The sequence below is a fragment of the Brettanomyces bruxellensis genome, chromosome 9 (genome assembly GCF_011074885.1).
Source record: "Brettanomyces bruxellensis chromosome 9, complete sequence".
NCBI classification, from domain to species: Eukaryota; Fungi; Ascomycota; class Pichiomycetes; order Pichiales; family Pichiaceae; genus Brettanomyces; species Brettanomyces bruxellensis.
The window spans coordinates 560054-577514 of NC_054690.1; the positions used below are offsets into that span (position 1 = coordinate 560054).

General features: G+C 42.4%; 8 protein-coding genes across 8 annotated transcripts; 2 read left to right on the plus strand and 6 right to left on the minus strand.

Annotated features, from left to right (window-relative positions):
• Positions 1–91: 91 nt before the first annotated feature.
• On the minus strand, positions 92–766 carry BRETT_002124 (uncharacterized protein; the record flags this gene model as incomplete). Its single annotated transcript, XM_041280662.1, has 1 exon — positions 92–766. One exon carries the CDS (start codon positions 764–766, stop codon positions 92–94), a length of 675 nt encoding a protein of 224 aa, XP_041138453.1.
• A 355-nt stretch (positions 767–1121) lies between these two features.
• BRETT_002125 (uncharacterized protein) lies at positions 1122–2884 on the plus strand (the record flags this gene model as incomplete). The annotated part of the gene is made up of 2 exons (XM_041280663.1): positions 1122–1875; positions 1947–2884. The coding sequence occupies 2 exons, from the start codon at positions 1122–1124 to the stop codon at positions 2882–2884; spliced, it is 1692 nt and encodes a 563-aa protein (XP_041138454.1).
• A 93-nt stretch (positions 2885–2977) lies between these two features.
• On the minus strand, positions 2978–4648 carry BRETT_002126 (uncharacterized protein; the record flags this gene model as incomplete). The annotated part of the gene is made up of 1 exon (XM_041280664.1): positions 2978–4648. The coding sequence occupies one exon, from the start codon at positions 4646–4648 to the stop codon at positions 2978–2980; it is 1671 nt and encodes a 556-aa protein (XP_041138455.1).
• A 482-nt stretch (positions 4649–5130) lies between these two features.
• BRETT_002127 (uncharacterized protein) lies at positions 5131–7467 on the minus strand (the record flags this gene model as incomplete). Its single annotated transcript, XM_041280665.1, has 1 exon — positions 5131–7467. One exon carries the CDS (start codon positions 7465–7467, stop codon positions 5131–5133), a length of 2337 nt encoding a protein of 778 aa, XP_041138456.1.
• An 814-nt stretch (positions 7468–8281) lies between these two features.
• BRETT_002128 (uncharacterized protein) lies at positions 8282–10477 on the minus strand (the record flags this gene model as incomplete). Its single annotated transcript, XM_041280666.1, has 1 exon — positions 8282–10477. The coding sequence occupies one exon, from the start codon at positions 10475–10477 to the stop codon at positions 8282–8284; it is 2196 nt and encodes a 731-aa protein (XP_041138457.1).
• Positions 10478–12312: 1835 nt separating this feature from the next.
• On the plus strand, positions 12313–12661 carry BRETT_002129 (uncharacterized protein; the record flags this gene model as incomplete). The annotated part of the gene is made up of 2 exons (XM_041280667.1): positions 12313–12315; positions 12395–12661. The coding sequence occupies 2 exons, from the start codon at positions 12313–12315 to the stop codon at positions 12659–12661; spliced, it is 270 nt and encodes an 89-aa protein (XP_041138458.1).
• A 198-nt stretch (positions 12662–12859) lies between these two features.
• BRETT_002130 (uncharacterized protein) lies at positions 12860–14593 on the minus strand (the record flags this gene model as incomplete). Its single annotated transcript, XM_041280668.1, has 1 exon — positions 12860–14593. The coding sequence occupies one exon, from the start codon at positions 14591–14593 to the stop codon at positions 12860–12862; it is 1734 nt and encodes a 577-aa protein (XP_041138459.1).
• A 574-nt stretch (positions 14594–15167) lies between these two features.
• Positions 15168–16829, minus strand: BRETT_002131 (uncharacterized protein; the record flags this gene model as incomplete). The annotated part of the gene is made up of 1 exon (XM_041280669.1): positions 15168–16829. One exon carries the CDS (start codon positions 16827–16829, stop codon positions 15168–15170), a length of 1662 nt encoding a protein of 553 aa, XP_041138460.1.
• Positions 16830–17461: the final 632 nt, after the last annotated feature.

Below are 17461 nucleotides of genomic sequence, written 5' to 3' on the forward strand. Positions count from 1 at the left end.
CTATATTCATTGATGTAAATATTTCAGACCCGCGCTCTAATATAAGTAGCCTCTAATATTTTTTTTTTTCCATGATTGTACACTTCCTTATTCATAGAACCATCACTTCACCTGCCTTAACAAGATCACTAACAGCGCTATATCGTAAGACATATATGCCGTTCCTACTGAGATCCACAGCCTCATCATCAATGACAACCTGACGGTCCCTATTGCACTTGATAAAAATCGGTCTTCCATAATCTGGTTTCTCTACCATTGAAATTCCACCTGCGACCTCATCAAGAGCTTGCAAGTTCTCAGGTAGACGACCCAAAAATTGAGAGTTGTACAAGTCCATTAAAAGCTGAAGATGCTTCTCCATGTACGCTGTCTCATTTGGAGATAATTTTGCAAGCTCTTCCTTATCCGATCGTATAAAAATAGAGAACTTGTCGATCTTGAGCAATCGCGTTCGTATGTAGGATCTGATCAAAAATTGGACTCTGTCTAGTTCATTTTCAACAATAACCAAAAGTAACTTAATCTCTCTTTCATCCTGTTGAAGTTCAATCGAGTTGATCTCTATAAACTCAATTTGTTTTCGCATTCGCTCCAACAAGCGGTCCATAAGCTTGTTTTCATATGGCAAAAGTTCCGGGACGGATTTCTCTTTTATCCAAACCTCAGAAATCTTTCGAAGGTCTTCATCCCTGTCGTCTTCACTTTCTTCTTTTGGTCCAACGGCTGCAGACTTAAACTCGTTTAAAATATCACTGAAATCCATGCTTTGTATCTTGATAGCTTTAGCGTAAGTTTCAATAAAATTTTTTAAACAGCAATCCTCTAAGGGACACAAACAGCAATACTCAAAGACACCAAAGTATCCAAATATATATACTTTGAATTTATAATCAACCGATCAACTGCAAAGCATAAGATATAGTGAACAGCTACGTTTTGCTAATCTAGAGATAATGAACGCACCTGTAACGCATGTTCCTTTTTTCATTTCGCGTTTCGCGACTCTTCAAGTTGTATTTATTTTTCCACAGCGGAAATTCTAGTAAGAGATGCGACACAAAATGAAGCATATTCAGAATTATAAAATAGTCGGCCTTATTGTGATATGCGATAACAGCATGGACAGAAAATCGCTTCTAGAACAAAAAAGGGCAAAGCTCGAGGAGCTAAAGAAGCAGAGAGCGTTGAGAGAAAAAGAGTTCCAAGATGAGACATCTCAATCTTTAAAATCGAGTAATGTATACGTTAACAACATTGTGGAGGAAGCTCTTGGCTCTCAAGAGGGTGAAGATAACACCGAAAAGAACAAAGACGAGGGTAAGGAGATAGCCATCGATAACTCATCTTCTTCCAATTATGAGAAAACAACGGCAAATGTGATATCAGAAACAATCTTGCATACTTCGGAGGAAAATGACAAAGTATGCGACCCTTCTTTGAAAGTTAAGATTCCATTGCTCACAAAGGCAGTTGATGCTGAAAATGAAAAACAGAATACAACCGATTCGAGTTCAAACAGACTTGATGATCAAGCTAACGACCCGAAGAGCAAAATATATCAAGCAATGAAACTCTCTATAGAACATGAGTTACAAAAAAAATACGAACAGGAACTTAAAGTAAGGCTCAGCAAAATAACAGAAGAGCAAGAGAATCAGATAAGGAAAGATAACGTCAATATATTAAAAGCATTACAAGTTCCAAAAGATCCACTTGCAAGAAATCAGGAGAGAGAAAGTCGATACGCAAAGCCAATCGCTGCGAATTGCTCAGTTGAGGAGCTAGGCAATGATATATTTACAATCGATATACCGCACTTTATATCGAAAGCATTTGTATTGAGTGCCAATTTGAAGCCAACTCGGGCCATCTGTTCTTTGGATTGGTCTCCATTTCATCACAATCTTCTTCTTGCGTGTATTCATTCCCTGGATCGACTCCAGTTTTCCCCAAAAGCGTGCTTATTGTTTGGGACGTTGATACAAGGAAGGCTGCATTTACATTTCTTTCATATGCTACTTTAACTGTTGCTAAGTTTTCAACTGCGAAGTCGAATACTCTCTATGCTGGTGGTGAAGATGGTAAGCTGTACTTATGGAAATTTGACAGCTACTCAAGGTATCCCACGACATCATCTGAGCACAATAATGACGATGGACAAATATCGGCTGTAGTTGCCATATATGAGACGGTGAACTCAGTTTATTCCGTCTTGGCTAATGGCAATTTATTTGTCTACTCGCTTGATCTTATTTCGCAACTAAGTGAAGAAAGTTTGGGAATTCCATCAAGCAAAGATATTTTTGTTACTGCTTGCTATGCAGATGCCACCACTGTAATAGCAGGACTAGCTACTGGCCACATATATATGAAAAGATTAGGAAAAGATACGAAGTCAACACTGATCTATTCTCCAGAAAAAAGTTCGAGGCCACACTTATCTTTACCGGTGATGAGTATCAATTACTGGAATGGTGTCATCCTAGCTGGGCTGTTCAATCACAAGATACTCATATTAGAGCCTAGGGCAAGCAAGAAAATAATACATGTGCCGTATCCTGTTTCTGATGTGCAATTTAGGTCAGAAATGAGAGGTGAAACAAGCTTTCGACAAGTTTCTCGATTAACATCCAAAAAGGAGTTTGCCACTCTCTCGTGCTTGAACCAGATTGATTTCTGGAATATTGCCAAGCATGAGTTAGATCCGATTGCACAAATGAAATTTAAAGCCGATGAAACCTTGAACAGGATGGCATGGAGTCAAAATGGGAAGACTATTGTGTGCGGTGGATTGACGGGAAAAATATATTTAATAGAAATTGCGGATGGCAGCGGTGAAACGAAAGATTTTCATGAACACGCTATAGTTACAAATGCATAGTTAAAACTAAAGCTTAATTAGATACTATCCAGTACACATAAAGGGGTCAATAATAATAATACATAAAAGATACAATAATATAAGGAGTCAACTTTACACAAAAGATGTGGCAAGAGACTCTTTTGCCTCGACTGTAATCTCGCCAAACAATCTGCCTTGGTTTAGCTTCACGTTGTCATTTCCAGCCAGAACTAGTAATTCAAAGAAAGTAGCAGTAGCAGCCACTCTAGAATTCTTTGAAACAGGCTCTTCTGAAGCTTGTTCCTCTTCAAGAATATCGGTAAAAGTGACCGGTGTCTCCGAAAATGTCTGGTCTCCCACAGTGAGAAGCTTCCGAACACAGTTGGCAATATGTATTGTAGCCTTTCTCTCTTTTGAAACTACGGTTTCTTCCTCCCGAGTTTCCTCATCTTGATTTTCTTCATGTTCCTGATCGTTCAATTGACCATCTTCAATTCCAACGTCGTCAATGCTGTCTTCGTTTTCTTCGGAATTTCCCAAATCTAACGAAATATTGTTCACTGGTGATTGTGGTGCAACATCTATATCGTCGAAATCAGGTTCAATTTCTGGCACCTGTGCATCTGTGATGACATTTTCTGTCATCGTGTGCTCTTCAGCACCGTCATGTTGCAACTCTAAACGTCTCTTTTTATGCAAATGTAATCCCTTGGCAAACCTGGAAAATGCATCATTTCCATTATTGTCGGATAATTGGTGCTTCCTAGTGTCCGATCGTTTCGCATTCTTCAAGTAACGTCTCTGGTTTGCCCTGAGCGTTTGCGCAGAAAGCTCTGTGACTGAATCAACAATCATCCTTCGAGTTGCAGTTCTAACAACGTTCATTTTTAGATATTCTAACTGTTTTCCACCTGCTGCTTTACTAGTATTTAAAGGCTCAACGAAGTCTGGCGGTGTTGATGGTTCATTTATATCGTTTTCATCCTCGTTGGCAGCTTCCAATATTGGCTCATCAAGTTCGGGAAGAGCGGCTTCTGCTGTATTGTCCAATGCAGACATATTAGGAGTTTCAGCAGCTCTGCCAATCTCGATTGAGTCATCTTCGTCTGGTTGTGGAGTCTTAGGATGATCCTGTGCTTCTGTATTTCCAATATCGAAGTCCAAATCCAAATCCATACCGCCGGTATCATCTAATTCTTCTAGTTCATCCTCTGCGTTCCTGTTATGCTCTATCTCATCATCCGAAGCATTTGCACTTGAAGCATTACGCCCCAGTTCAATTGATTCGTTAGCTGTCGCAAAAGTGTCCTCATCAGTATCCGGGGCTAATTCACTTGCCCTCACTTCATTTCCGGATACTTGCGACTCAAAGATCTCATTAAAATCGACCGGTCTCTGATACAAAAGATCAGCTTCTGAAACGGTATCTGTCATGGTAACAGTCTTAAGAGATGTGATAACAGTTGACTCGAGCGGCAAGTTGACCGATTTCGATGTTGCAAAAGAAGCCTTAAGCCTCATTAGAATGTCGCTCACATCCTCATAAAGATATTTGGATTTACGGGAGTATATTCTCACGATACCATATAAAAGTTGTCCTGATAGTCTGAGAGCCATTGGTTCGACATCACGTTGTGAATCGCTCACATCCAAAGCTTTGGATGAATTCTCAACTGCTTTTGCAGACTTTGTGATTGAGGCCTTCATAAGCTGCTGCTTCGTCAGCTTTTTCTCAAGGTTAGCAGCCAACCACGCGTAAGCAAGTGGTCCATCTTTGTTAAGTAATTGGTCTGAGAAGAACATTTCTAAGGGTAGGTGGAATTAAAATGTAAACAATTGGTTTGAAAATGCCGTGTGCTTGAAAAGTAGAAGTCTAAGGGCCACCCATCAAATATATGTTTTAAGCTGACCCAAAAAGGTGAAATAAATTAGAATTTATGGATATAAAGCAAAAGCATCGAAGTGAAATTGGGGAACAAATGTTCTTAAACTGTACCGCAATTTGTAGCATCCCGAATGTGACGCGTAAAGAGAATTGAAAAGAAAAAAAAAAAAAAAAAAAAAGGAGAATTGCTTCTCTTATCTAACAATCATCAACAGCCGGAAAATTGACTACTCGAGATTACAATAAATCTTCAACCCCCAGAAATAAAACAACATGGGTCTTATTTGAAATATGTAAGGTATATCATGAAATTGCATAGGTACACACATATCGTAAACTTGTTGAAATGCAGTAGCTTGGTCCAAAAATTAAATATAATGGAGTATGGGTTACCCTATATTCATGCTTTTAATGGTACCAAAGACTTGACATATTTGTATGTGTCAATCAAGTCATCGCGAGTGTGCTCCCATATAGCTTCAATAGAAAATGGAGCATACTCAGACATGGTCCATTCGTGGAACCAGTTTATGTATTTATAGCTATCTACTCTACCTGTCATTCCCAGTGCGGTAGGACCGAAAAGATAGAAGAAATAGAGCAACATCGAATATAATGAAATGTAAATGGATGCCTTCAAATATTTGTTGAATCCATGCGTTAGATAGTCTACCACAAAGGCTGCAATGAAAATGGCAAAGTATAATGCCGGAGTGTAATGGTGGAAATAGGTTACTCTACCCATAATAATGAATGGAAGGTAATGAATGAACCATGCCAAAAATGGTGCTACTCCAGTTATGAGCAATCTTGAGGTGGTACTCTCATCAAGAAAAAGAGTTTGTCTTTGCCATAAGATGGCGAGTCTCAACATAATCAGTACAAAGACCAATACTGCAGCAGTTGTAGACCACATAACAAATGGACTATCAAACATGTAGTAACGTCTTTCATAGGAAGACCAGCTGGACATTCTTATTCCACCTCTGAGAAGAGGCCATTCCCACCAGGACGACGAAATAACATCATCTTTATCGTCGTCTGGAATTAGACCGTTGTTGGAGGCCATCATGGCTCTTTGTGTCATAAGGAAATCGTCCAAAAAGCTGCTTTTCGGATATTTATATTCGTGATCCACCGGAACATTGGACTTCTCCACGGACTCGATATTCCACCATGTGGATTTATCAAATCTAGCCCGGAAACTGTCTTTTGGTGCTGCTGGCTTGCAGATGACTTCACCTTGCTTAAAGCCCCAGGCAGGGTATGCCTTACCTGTGGTAGCCAAGTAGCAGCCAAGATACTTGTGTCTAAGTCTGAAGGAAGTCGAGACAGGGTGGATATAGTCGAAATATTCAGGGTCCTGCTCGTTGACATTGGCATATGTAGTATTTGATGAGTGTATCTGATCCATGACCTCAAATACCCAGTCGTCTTTTTCATCTCCGATGGCTTCATCTCCGTAGCCACTGACTTCATAAAACTCAGGGCTAACATGGCCATGAATCTCATGCGAGTGTAGATTTGCAGCCGTGTTTGTGTGCTTTAAACGAATGACATCACCGTCTTTGAGATAATCAGTGTATGACCAGTCCTCTCTGGCTGGTCTAAAAGTCCAAACATTGTTGGTGTCTTTATAGCCATAAGTAGTAACCTGGTGCTGGTTTGATCCATCCGGATAAAGTTGTGGATGAGAGTGTAGCAAGTTAGGAGAAGGACCCTGAGATCTAATAGTGACTGTATTGTCAAGTTTAACAAGTCGAGGCTGATCTCCAATATCTGTTTGGCGAAGGTTGACCTGGAAAAGTGTCGACATGGAGCCCGAGCCCGTTCCTGGCTTATAAAGAAGTGCATAGTGTATTTTGAAGAAGAGCAAATACATCATGATTGGAACGATGATCAAGTATATGATACGGTAAGCCCAGCAACGGGAGTACTTCTTCCAAGTGAAATGCTGCGTATCCCAAAATTTGATCCAGAGATCCAAAATCACGTAGAGACCAATAACGGCGGTCACAAACAGTCCAACCCATTTAACTGAGCAGGCACAACCGATAGAAACACCAGTTAAAAGCATCCAGACTTTCCAAAGCCTGGAACCCTCTCTCTTTCGTAGATTGAAGACACGTGAAAAGCACATGAATGAAGCTGTTATAAAGAAGATAAGGAAGTTGTCTAGCAAAACAAACTTGCCAAGCACAATGAACGATATCTCAAAGCAGGCATTAAGAGAAATGAGATACGTGCTCCAGAGGCTCAATTGCATTTGCTTACAAGTGTAGTAGCACATTGGAACCACTAGTGTGCTGAATACGACCTGGAAAAGACGCATCTGCTTAATGTTTATATCTCTCGGGTATGATTTTCCACTCTCAAACATGAATTTCGAGTTATTGAACCCGGAGAGATACTCACTTAAGCCACAGAGCATTTTACCTAGAGGAGGGTGGACATCGTGATAGAATTCATGTCTGTTATAGAAGGCACCAAACTTGGCAAAATGAGCTTCATCCCAAATGACATGCTTGTTTTCAGCGAGATGATACGACCTCAAGTAAAATGCGACTGCCGTTAGTAGGAGGGGTCCTAAAACAGGCTCTAAATAGTTCCGAACAAAATTTGCTCTTTTTGCCTTTTCGTAAGGACTATCGGATTCCTGTTTCACATCTAATTTCTCCTCTCTTTCATTCTGCACGGTTGCAGGTCTCTGTTCTCTTCTGTGCCGTAAATGTGCCATTTCTCTGATAACAACCTAATAACTATGCACAATTAAGCAAGCTCGAGATGGAGAAAACAGCTTTATCCGGAAGCGAGATGAAAAAGCAGGATCGGGAGAAATGTGTGAAAATGGAGGAAAATGAAAATAAATATTCGCGCTGACGTATTCACAGGACGCGATTATTGTTTATTTTTTTTTTTCGGCCATATGCTCTGCCGGGGGGATGGCTTTAATTTTACCTCTCCCTAAAAGAGGATTTGCAGGTATTTTTTTATTTATTTCATTATAAAAGTGTGGGCTCTGGTATGGATTATTATGGAAACATCAAAGCTATATATGCTTTTTGGGTGGATGAAACAGTCTGGGAAGAAACTACAGGTAGGTAAAGTACGCTTCAGTAACAACATAATGAGATATTATTAATCACACATTCAATCATTTCGAAGTTCATTCGTTAGAAAGTAGTAAGAGAAAGAAAGAGGGAACAAAAAGAAAGAAGGGAACAAAAAGAACAAAAAGAAAGAAGGGAACAAAAAGAACATGAAAAGCAAATATTCTAAAGTAGAATAAAAAAAGGTCGTTAGGAAGATTAGATCAACTGGACATAAAGAGGAAGCAACAAAGCAAAGCTGGACAAATAAATAGTAGCAACACGAGTGCTGAAGGCGGTGGCAAGAAGCCAGCACGAGGTCAACACTAGGAGAATGAAAGTACCGATATCGATCAGGAGAGGCGAGAGAAAGAAGAAGAAGAAAAAAAAAAAGCATCATACTGTTAATCCAACAGATTCAAAGCATCAAATGAAAGAAGGCCAGATGCAGCCCCGTGGTTGTCAGCTGGTGAAGTTTAGATTCTCCATGCCGACGAAAAGATCGTCGAGCCCCTTGGTGTTTGTACTGATAGTTGAGCCGCCAGTCAGCTGGGGGTTGTTGAAAGCCTGATACTGCTGCTGCTGCTGAAAGGGGCTATTGGTGGTGTTCTGGGAGCCTAGCAAGCTGCCCCCGGCACTGCCGGAAAAGGTGTTTGCACCGGTCAAGCCGGTTGTGGCAAAGCCGGCCCCGATCTGGGACCCCCCAAAGGTCATCCGCGAGGGATTGGGCGTGGAAGGGGTCGGATAGGCGGCCTGGCGTGGAAGATTGAGTGAAACGGTCGATGCCGAGTGGTGGAGCGGGTCGTTCTGGGGGCCACCGAAGCCGGAGGCGGCCATCGAGAACTGGCTGAGGCCAGTTTGCCCGGCGAGCGACGTCTGCTGCAGGCCGATCGTCCGGGGCGACTGCTGCCGGTACCGGCCGGTGTTCATCGAGAGGGCCGAGGCCGAGTTGAGTATGCTGTGGGAGTGCGACCGCATAAGCAAGGGGGCGAATGCCTGTGGCTGCTGGCTGTGTTGTTGTTGTTGTTGCTGCTGCTGCTGCTGCTGCTGCTGCTGTTGCTGTTGCTGGCTGTGCTGCTCCCTCTGCAGCTGGTACATGGACTCGAGCGACCGGCGGACAACGATAAAGCCGCCCTCTAGCGTGTCGGCCAAGCCCAAAAACTGGGCGATGAGCGACACGGACCGCCTCTGGTTGCCCGTGAGGGAGGCGGCGTGAAAGGCAAGCTCCACCGGGGAGGCCCCCGCGGTATTGATGCGGGGCTCGTCGCGGAAAAGAACGAGTTTCGTGTACAATTCGAGGGCGTCCGGGCCGTTGAAGTCGACCCCCTGGGGTGGCTGGGGTAACTGGCTGGCTGGAGCCAGCGTCACGTACAAGCGGTCCATCTGGCCGTTGCCCGTGGTAGGTGGGGCCGAGGCAATCGAGTACATCGAGGCCAACGAGGTGGCCGAGGCCGACCGGTGCTGCTCCTCGAGCTGGCCTCGCCTCTCTCTTTTCTCCCGCTCGATCCTCTCACGTTCTGCCGGCGGGAGCATCTTCTTGTACTCGACCCGGAGCTTACGGCCACCGATCTCCCGGCCATTCAGCAGGTTCACCACCAGAGCCGTCTCGTCGGTCGTGTTGAAGTTGGCGAAGGCCAAGCCCCGGAACACCCCGTTGTCGAAGTGGTAGTTGAACGCGTAGGGGAGCGGCAAGTTGCACTTGGCCATAAAGTCCAAGAGCTGCTCTTTCTTGATCGCAAAGGGGATGTTCTTGATCACCACAGCTGTGGGAATGATCTCGTCATTTCCGGGAGTAATGTTGTGATGCCGGTGGGATGGTTGTGCTGAGCTGTTGGCAGTGGTATTGTTGGCATTGCTAGAATTAGCATTGGCATTACCATTGCCATTACCATTACCAGAATTAGCATTCACCTTCCCCCTATAGTGCCCCCTATAAAGCCCAGCATTGCCCTCAGAAATGGGCGACCGGTTCGACCGCCCGTACCCAGACGGCTGGGGTGCCTGCCGGTCGTTTGCAGTGCTAACACTCCCGTTAATCGAACCCACCGTCGACGACTGGTTCATCGGGATCCCCCGTATCTGGTTCAACGCCGCGATCCCGCCGTTCCCCGAGGGTATCCTCTGCTGCTGCTGGATAGTGCCACTGAAACCACTGAGGTTCTGCATCGGCGAAATCTGGGCCTGCTGCTCGATCCAGGGCGTCACATTCAGCAACGGGTTCGTCTGCTGGGGCAGCCAGGACGGGTTGAAGTTGCTTCTCGTCGCGTTCAACTGGTGCAACGATGCCTGTGCCCTGAGCCTTGAGGCCGGTGCAGGTGATGCCGATGCACTGGAAAGTGAAGAAACAGAGTTTCTCCGCTCCGTCTCAGCCACTGCCGGCGATGCTGCTGCTGCTGTGCCTGTTGTGCCCGCTGTGCCTGCCGTGGCATTCCCCGACAGCCCGGTGACCGACGTGGCCACCGTGGTCGTGCCTACTGTGCCAACAACACTCGATGTCTTGCTTAGTACTGCAACTGCCGCTGCACTTGTGGGTGAGGATGCAGGCTCCGTGGACGCAAACTTCCTCGATAAAGGCGTCGACGACCTCGTGGGATGCGACGATGCTAGCGACGGCGACGCCTTTGAGGCTTGCGATGGTGATGATGATGATGATGCCATGGTTCAAGCTCAAGTTTCCTTTCTGTCTATAGATGTGTGTATATATATGTATACCTGAAGCAGTAAACACGGTGTTAATTTCCAAGCTCCCTAGCACTTCAATGCTCTTTATAGGCCGGGTTGGCAATATTTCTGTTTCCTTTTTGTCCCGCTGCTCTGGACTGACGAACAATTGGCGGGTGCTCTTATTTCTATGAAGGCACACAGAAAAAAGCAATGATACTGATAATACTACTGCCTTTGACGATGACAGCGAATTCGACAACCGTTCTCTGCAATATGCTAAATCTGGTCTTTTTGTTTCTCTCAGGCAAATTGCTCCTCCTGTCTGCTTGAAAACTGCTGCAACTGGATATCAGCAATGGTGTGCTCAGAAGTCTGTGCTGCGTTGACAAATTATGTAATGTTAATCTCTACATGCTGGTGTTTTCTTTTTTTCCTGGGACAATTTTTTTTTTTTTTTATTTAATTTTTATTTTTCTTGTCTTATCCCACTATACACTATTCTATTCTTCTTTTCAAAACCACCAACGCTCTTTCACTTATTCATTTATGTGTATATTTTTTCCACCTTCTCTCCTAAGCTGATTAGTCGAAATTTTTTCCGCACCCCCCTCATACCCATTGTATACTAACCTGCTCTTAATTCTTCCACAATTATTTTCCCTCCATACATTGTCCCCGTCATCGATCGCTCTTATATAATCCACAATGCTCATAGCGGTCGGTGCCCTATCCCCTCGGCTTTTTTTTTTTTGTTGTTTTTCCCTTCCATTATAGTCGTTTTCCTCTTTGTAACTTCTTTTTCGTGATCCACCCTTCGTGCAAATGATTCAAGTGGGCCGTTTTCTCTCTCCTAAGCCAAGTTTTTATACCTTGCAATGAACACAATTTTTCTTTTTCTCTGCTTTCTTCTTTTTTTCAGTAAAATGCTACAGACACACCAGAATTCCGATTTTACTTCTTGCCGCCTAAATGCTTTTTCTGGCACTTAGCTGAATTCCGCACGTTTCTGAAACAAAATCCTCCAAATCTGTGACAGGACTTTTCGTTGTGCCTACAATGTCCTCAATATGCTCTAAATCCCAGCTGGAACTATTAACCAAAACGTAAGTAGCTTTAAAATATACATATCTTTGCTGTACTTGATCATATTAGCAAAATTAGTAAATCTGTTCTTTGCTTTATACTCAAATATATCTGACAACTAGGTCCTCAATAAGTTGAAATAAACCCTGGTTTCCTACCTAAAATTCTTCTTGAAACAATTTTTTATGAAATTCTTAACTGCTACAAACAATCCTCATAACCCGCCTGTTAAACTTAATGTCACCAGATTTATATAGTATTTCGACATTCTCTTTAGTATATAATAAAGAGTATGTATAATACGAAAGGGAATATCTTCACTTTATATAGATGTAGTCCTCGTGTTAATCAGATGATATAACAATACCATCTTCCCTTGCTTGAATTCCATTATTCGTGTTTTCTTGTTTTGACACCACCTTTTAAATACGCAAGATCTCATTAAATGTTCCGTATGAATACCATGAATAATCCTCCGCATAAACAAATACCAAAAGTCCTTTTCAGCAGTCTCCGTTCTCCATTTTCTGCGCATTAATTTCCAGACAAATTATACATCCTTACACCAGATACTTTGTGCAGACGAGTGCCGAGTGCAAAAAATCGACGTAGGTGGCAGGTCAGATTATTTTTCGACGTTCGAATCACCCTTTGGTATACTAGTGCTAAACCTCTAACATAATTATCCAGTACACCCAGCAAATTTTCCTGACTTTCAAATCTATTACACACATAGAAATCTCAGAATGGTATGCATTTAGTGGACTCCGTACTGTGTTCATTCCTAACTAATATTTTCTTGCTTTTATACTAACACGTTTCATGCAGTCCTCAAGTATCCCAGGTGGAGCTAAGACTCTCTCAAAGAGAAGAGCAAACAAGGAAAACAAGCTTAGACAGCAGAAGCTGAATAAGCCAAACTCGTCACGTGCTGCGGGTGCCGGAGGCTCTTCCTCTAGTATGCTAAAGATCTACACAGATGAAGCTGATGGATTCAAGATCGACCCATTGGTTGTTTTGATATTTGCTGTTGCATTCATCTTTTCCGTTGTTATTCTACATGTCATCTCTAAACTTACCGGTAAGATATTCTGAGCTCAGTAAGGTGCTTAAACAATACAATCATTCGGAAACTTCTTTCTTGTTGTAACAGCCTCAATATATGGTCTTCTACATCTTTTTCATTTCTATAAGATTTAATAGATCACTTAAGTTTGACAAATAATAATCGTATTCTACTATATACAGGTAGCTGTTCTATGAATAAATAATTTGGCTAAAAAGAGCGATATATCACATATCTTTAAGTAGAAGCTCAATAGCTTTGTCAGCATGCTCTATATCAACCAAGTACTTCTCAAAGCCATTTCTCTCAGTATGGACTACGCCAAGCTCATCTGCCCTTGCCTCTAATTCGTGTTTGCCCGTATCTCCATAAACATTACCTCTAATCTCAATTTCAAGCTTTGGATATGTCTTGCCAACAATAATCTGCAACGGAATACCCAAAGCTTTGGACACTCTCATATTTTGTGCAAATGTGAAGTTTCCATTTCCAAATCTAGCATCAATGTGCAAACTTTGCAATTTCTTAATTAGCTCATTCAACTTCTGATCGCAATCTGTCGACCTGTCACTACTTTTACCAACCTGAATAATCGAAACATGGAAAGGTGCAATGATCGCAGGCCATTTCAACCCCTTGTCATCCCTTAAAACTTCTGCAATCGAACCTAGCAATCTACTCACACCAATTCCATAGCATCCCATATCGTAGTAACGCATTTTACCATTCTTATCGCTGAACTTGGCATCCAAAGGAACCGAATATTTCTTTCCCAAGTAAAACGTGTGCCCCACCTCTATTCCTTTTTTGGAATGCAAATGGCCTTTACCGTTACAAGCTGGACAGAGATCGTCTTCTTTCACATCTGTAATATCGAGACTCTTGAAAACAGTTGTAAATTTAGGGTCAGCCTTCACAGCAAGTTTCGGATAAGTGGTATTCTGTCCACAACCAACATCGTAAACTATAATAACATTAGTCCATCCACCGGAAGCTCGTTGCTTTTGTTGAAATACCTCAACAATCTTCTTCTGGTCTCTGAATTTCGAATTTAAATGAACCAAATTTAACGATTCAAACAACTTTAAATTCAACTTCCTGTCACTTGGGTAATAAAATACAGCCAAACTACCTCCAGTAGTTAAGAAATACGTCATCTGAGCTTTGGCCGCAGACTGTGCATTTAAATCAACATATGGACGCACTTTTTCGACATTACCAGCAGTTCCACAATTATCGCAGATAAAGAGCGTGTCTTCGCCTTTATCCGAAAGAAAATGCCACTCGTAAGAAAGATCACCACCTATGGATCCGGCGTCGGCATTGGCCTTGAGAAATGGTATCCTGAGAGATTTGAAAATGGATAGATATATTTCATTGAATTTCTTAAAACTTTTCAAGGCCTCATCTTTGTTGACGTCAAAACTATAAGCATCCTTCATTATGAACTCACGGCCTCTAAGCAACCCTCCTCTTGCCCGCTTTTCATCTCTGTATTTCCTGTTGATTTGATACACCTGCAGCGGCAAGTTTTTATACGATTGAGCGTATTCTTTCACCAAAGCAGTGATATCTTCTTCAGCAGTTGCTGCTAAACAGTAATCCTCATTCAACTTGTACAATTCATCGTTTGCCCATCTGTTTGTTTTCTGCCAAAGTACGCTGTGCGATAGGGAAGAAAGCGACACTTCTATCACACCGGCATCATCTAACTTCTTTCTAATGAGCCCTTCGATATTTCTCAATGTTTTCAATCCAAGTGGTAGCCATTGCGTTATTCCGGCATGCGGCTGTCTAATATATCCAAGTTTAACCAATAATTGAGTTGTTGTAAGCTGCTTAATGTCACTTTTGGAAAGTTTGAAGCCAGGACTGCTAAATAAACTAATGCTCCTTGCACTAGTTCTTGAGATCAGTGACTTGAATGAATTGGATACCACAAAAAGATTTGATGAAAACATAACATCCAAATATATGGACAGTCAAGTTTATCAACATGCAAACTGTAGCTTTAAGGCAAAAAGAGGCAGTTTGTCAATCTGTTTGGATATTGGGAAGGCCATGAAATCATGAAGAGAGTCTTATTTATTTGGACTATTTTTTTTTTCGCGATCTTGAGAGTCCGTCCCTACGAAACAAATACTCTTCTCTATACCAATACCAGTTTAATTGATTTATATAGATAAATCGATGGTGTAAAAAGAATGACTTAAAATCCTTCTACCCAGGAATAAAATATGATGACAATGCAAAAAAAAAGAACAACAAAAGAAGACAGAAGACCAGTAAAGATAGCAAAAAGAATAGATGCTTTAACTGAAGCCCCAAATACGGCCTTAAGAAAGTAGAAACCAAGACAATCATGATAGCAGCAGGACCAAAGAGAAAAGTAAAGAACTAGTGCTAAGCATCGCTAGCACCTATATAAATATCTAACCTTGAAGAGAAAGAGAAGGCATAACAGCAATACACTAAATTAACATATGCTAACAAATTACAGACGGAACTTAGCTGTCTGTGTTGCATTATTTTTCTTTAATGTGATACACCCCCTCCTTCTTTGCTGATATCAAGTCGAGGCTCAACAACATCAATCAATCTAAATGAAGCTATTCTCTTACGATTAAGCGGAGTATGAACCGAAGAGTCTTTCACGCCAGGGCGACACTTCTTGCTGAGAGAAAACTTACGAATAGTCCTTCTCTCATCTTCAATCTGCTTCCGCAAGATTTGCTCGGTATGATGTTTCTCTTCCTCCAACCGCTGCACTTTCGAGCTCAAAAGCTTAACCTCATCCCGAAAGATATCGAAGATATCCTTCCTTGAAAGAGTGGCTCCTTTTTTTAGAGCTTTCGATGCGTCCTGCGTATCCGCCTCCTCATAACTTTTGAGTGCTTTTATGTAGCTTTCCTTGGCTGACTGAGGAATCGACAACTTCCCAACTAGCTCTTCAAAAGTCGCTTTCTGGTCGATGTATCCGGGTATTTTCTGCATTATTTGTGTGATAAATGTGATTAACTGTGTATTTAGATGTTCCTTGCGGACGGAATCTGTTTTCAACTTCGCAATATCATAGACGTACGCCTCAACTTTTTCTGAAGATTCGTCCACCAACTTCTTCGTAATATTTACGGACTGCATAGAGTCCTCCAGCTCCTTCAACTTCTTCTTCAACTGGTCATTTTCAGACCTTAGGTTATCAAGTTGGGGCGAGCTGCTTGCTGCACCATTCGATGACATTATTGCAGATGCATCCTGGTTGCTGGTCCTGTTAGAAAGATTTCCAGGCTTTGCTACGCTATCCAAGTCTTCGCTAGTGTTGCTGCTCATTCTATTTCCGTAAGTTAGGCTGGACCTTTGGAGTGATGAATCCTCCATATTTCCGACAAAGGAATCATTCGATACGCTTTGAGTGCCAATCGTTTGTGGAGAAGTCGTCTTGAATGCCTGTGACGATCCAGAGTGACTATAAAAGTTGAATTCTGACATCCTGCTGGAGTAATTCGAGTTCCGCTGGCTCTGCATTCCACTGGAAGGGGATAATCGACCATGAAACACCGATGCATTGCCACTTGGGGTCTGTGCTGGCTGCACAAATCTTCGCTGCTGCATATCTGCAGGCTGGTGCATGCCTTGAGGTTGTTGAAACTGTTGGTATTGCTGCTGCTGTTGAAATTGCTGATATTGTTGTGGTTGTTGCGCCTGTTGTAATTGTTGCTGTGGCTGTGGATATCCGTTGGGAGACATGTATCCATTCGGAATTTGACCTGGAGCAGGCTGTCTAAACTGAGGCGGAGCCATCTGCCCATTATTCACGTACGGAGGCCTATTCTGTGACTGTTGAAGCGGCCGGTGAGTCACAGACGTCAGACTCCCCGAGGATCCGTTAAATGCAGAATTTGCATAAGGAACACCGGGAGGCTGAGCATATAATGAAGGTGTTGAGCCATTGGAGCCATTGGAAAGACTGTAGATGGATGCATTGCTATTAAGCACGATTTGTGCTTTCGTCTTGTGCTTTTTCAGGCGCTGGTTATTCAGACGAGCACTTAGACTCGTCTGCCGAAGACCTGCTCTTTCTATAGTAGAGCTATGATCATCATAGTCATTTAGTGCCAGCACCTCGGTATCTAGAATACCCGGTTGCCGAAATCCAGGCTGCCCACGATAACCGGACTGGGTCATCGTTGATGACATTGGGAACTTACCTGAGGGGCGATAATTCAACTTGTGTGTAGTGCGAGGGTTAGTCTCTACTGATAACCCAAGCAATGTAAAAATGCCTTTTTCCTTTGGTTGCCAAGAGAATGTGAGACCAAAAAAAAGTTCGGTGCGATGCCTATTAACCGTAACGAGTGTGTATGCTGATTGTAGTGCAGATAATATCGACACTAATGCACACTAGTCTGGTCTTCGAAGTTGGAATCGGCGGAATGGGCTTATGCCTATAATAAAAGAGAGAATATGAAGGGGACAATTTTTGCGCGCTGCAATCGGTTTTCTTCTAATCTGATTAATATATATCCAGGTGGATGCAGTATATAATGGATGAGGACAAAAAATGACAACTTGACGAACTGATTGGTTAAAAGGACAGATCAGATCTCACGGCATCAGGGTTAGATATTGCTAGAGGGGTCATATTTTGCGAAGGTGAAAAAAGGTTAGCGTAAAACCGCGCGCACACACACGCCTGAGATAACAACAAGGTGCGAAAAAAAAAAAAAATTAAAAATAAAAAAACTAACAAATTAGCAAAAAAATCGGAACCACGGCAAAAGGCGAGTTTTGGGCGATACACCAAATGCTGGTATTTGCAGGCTTTTTTT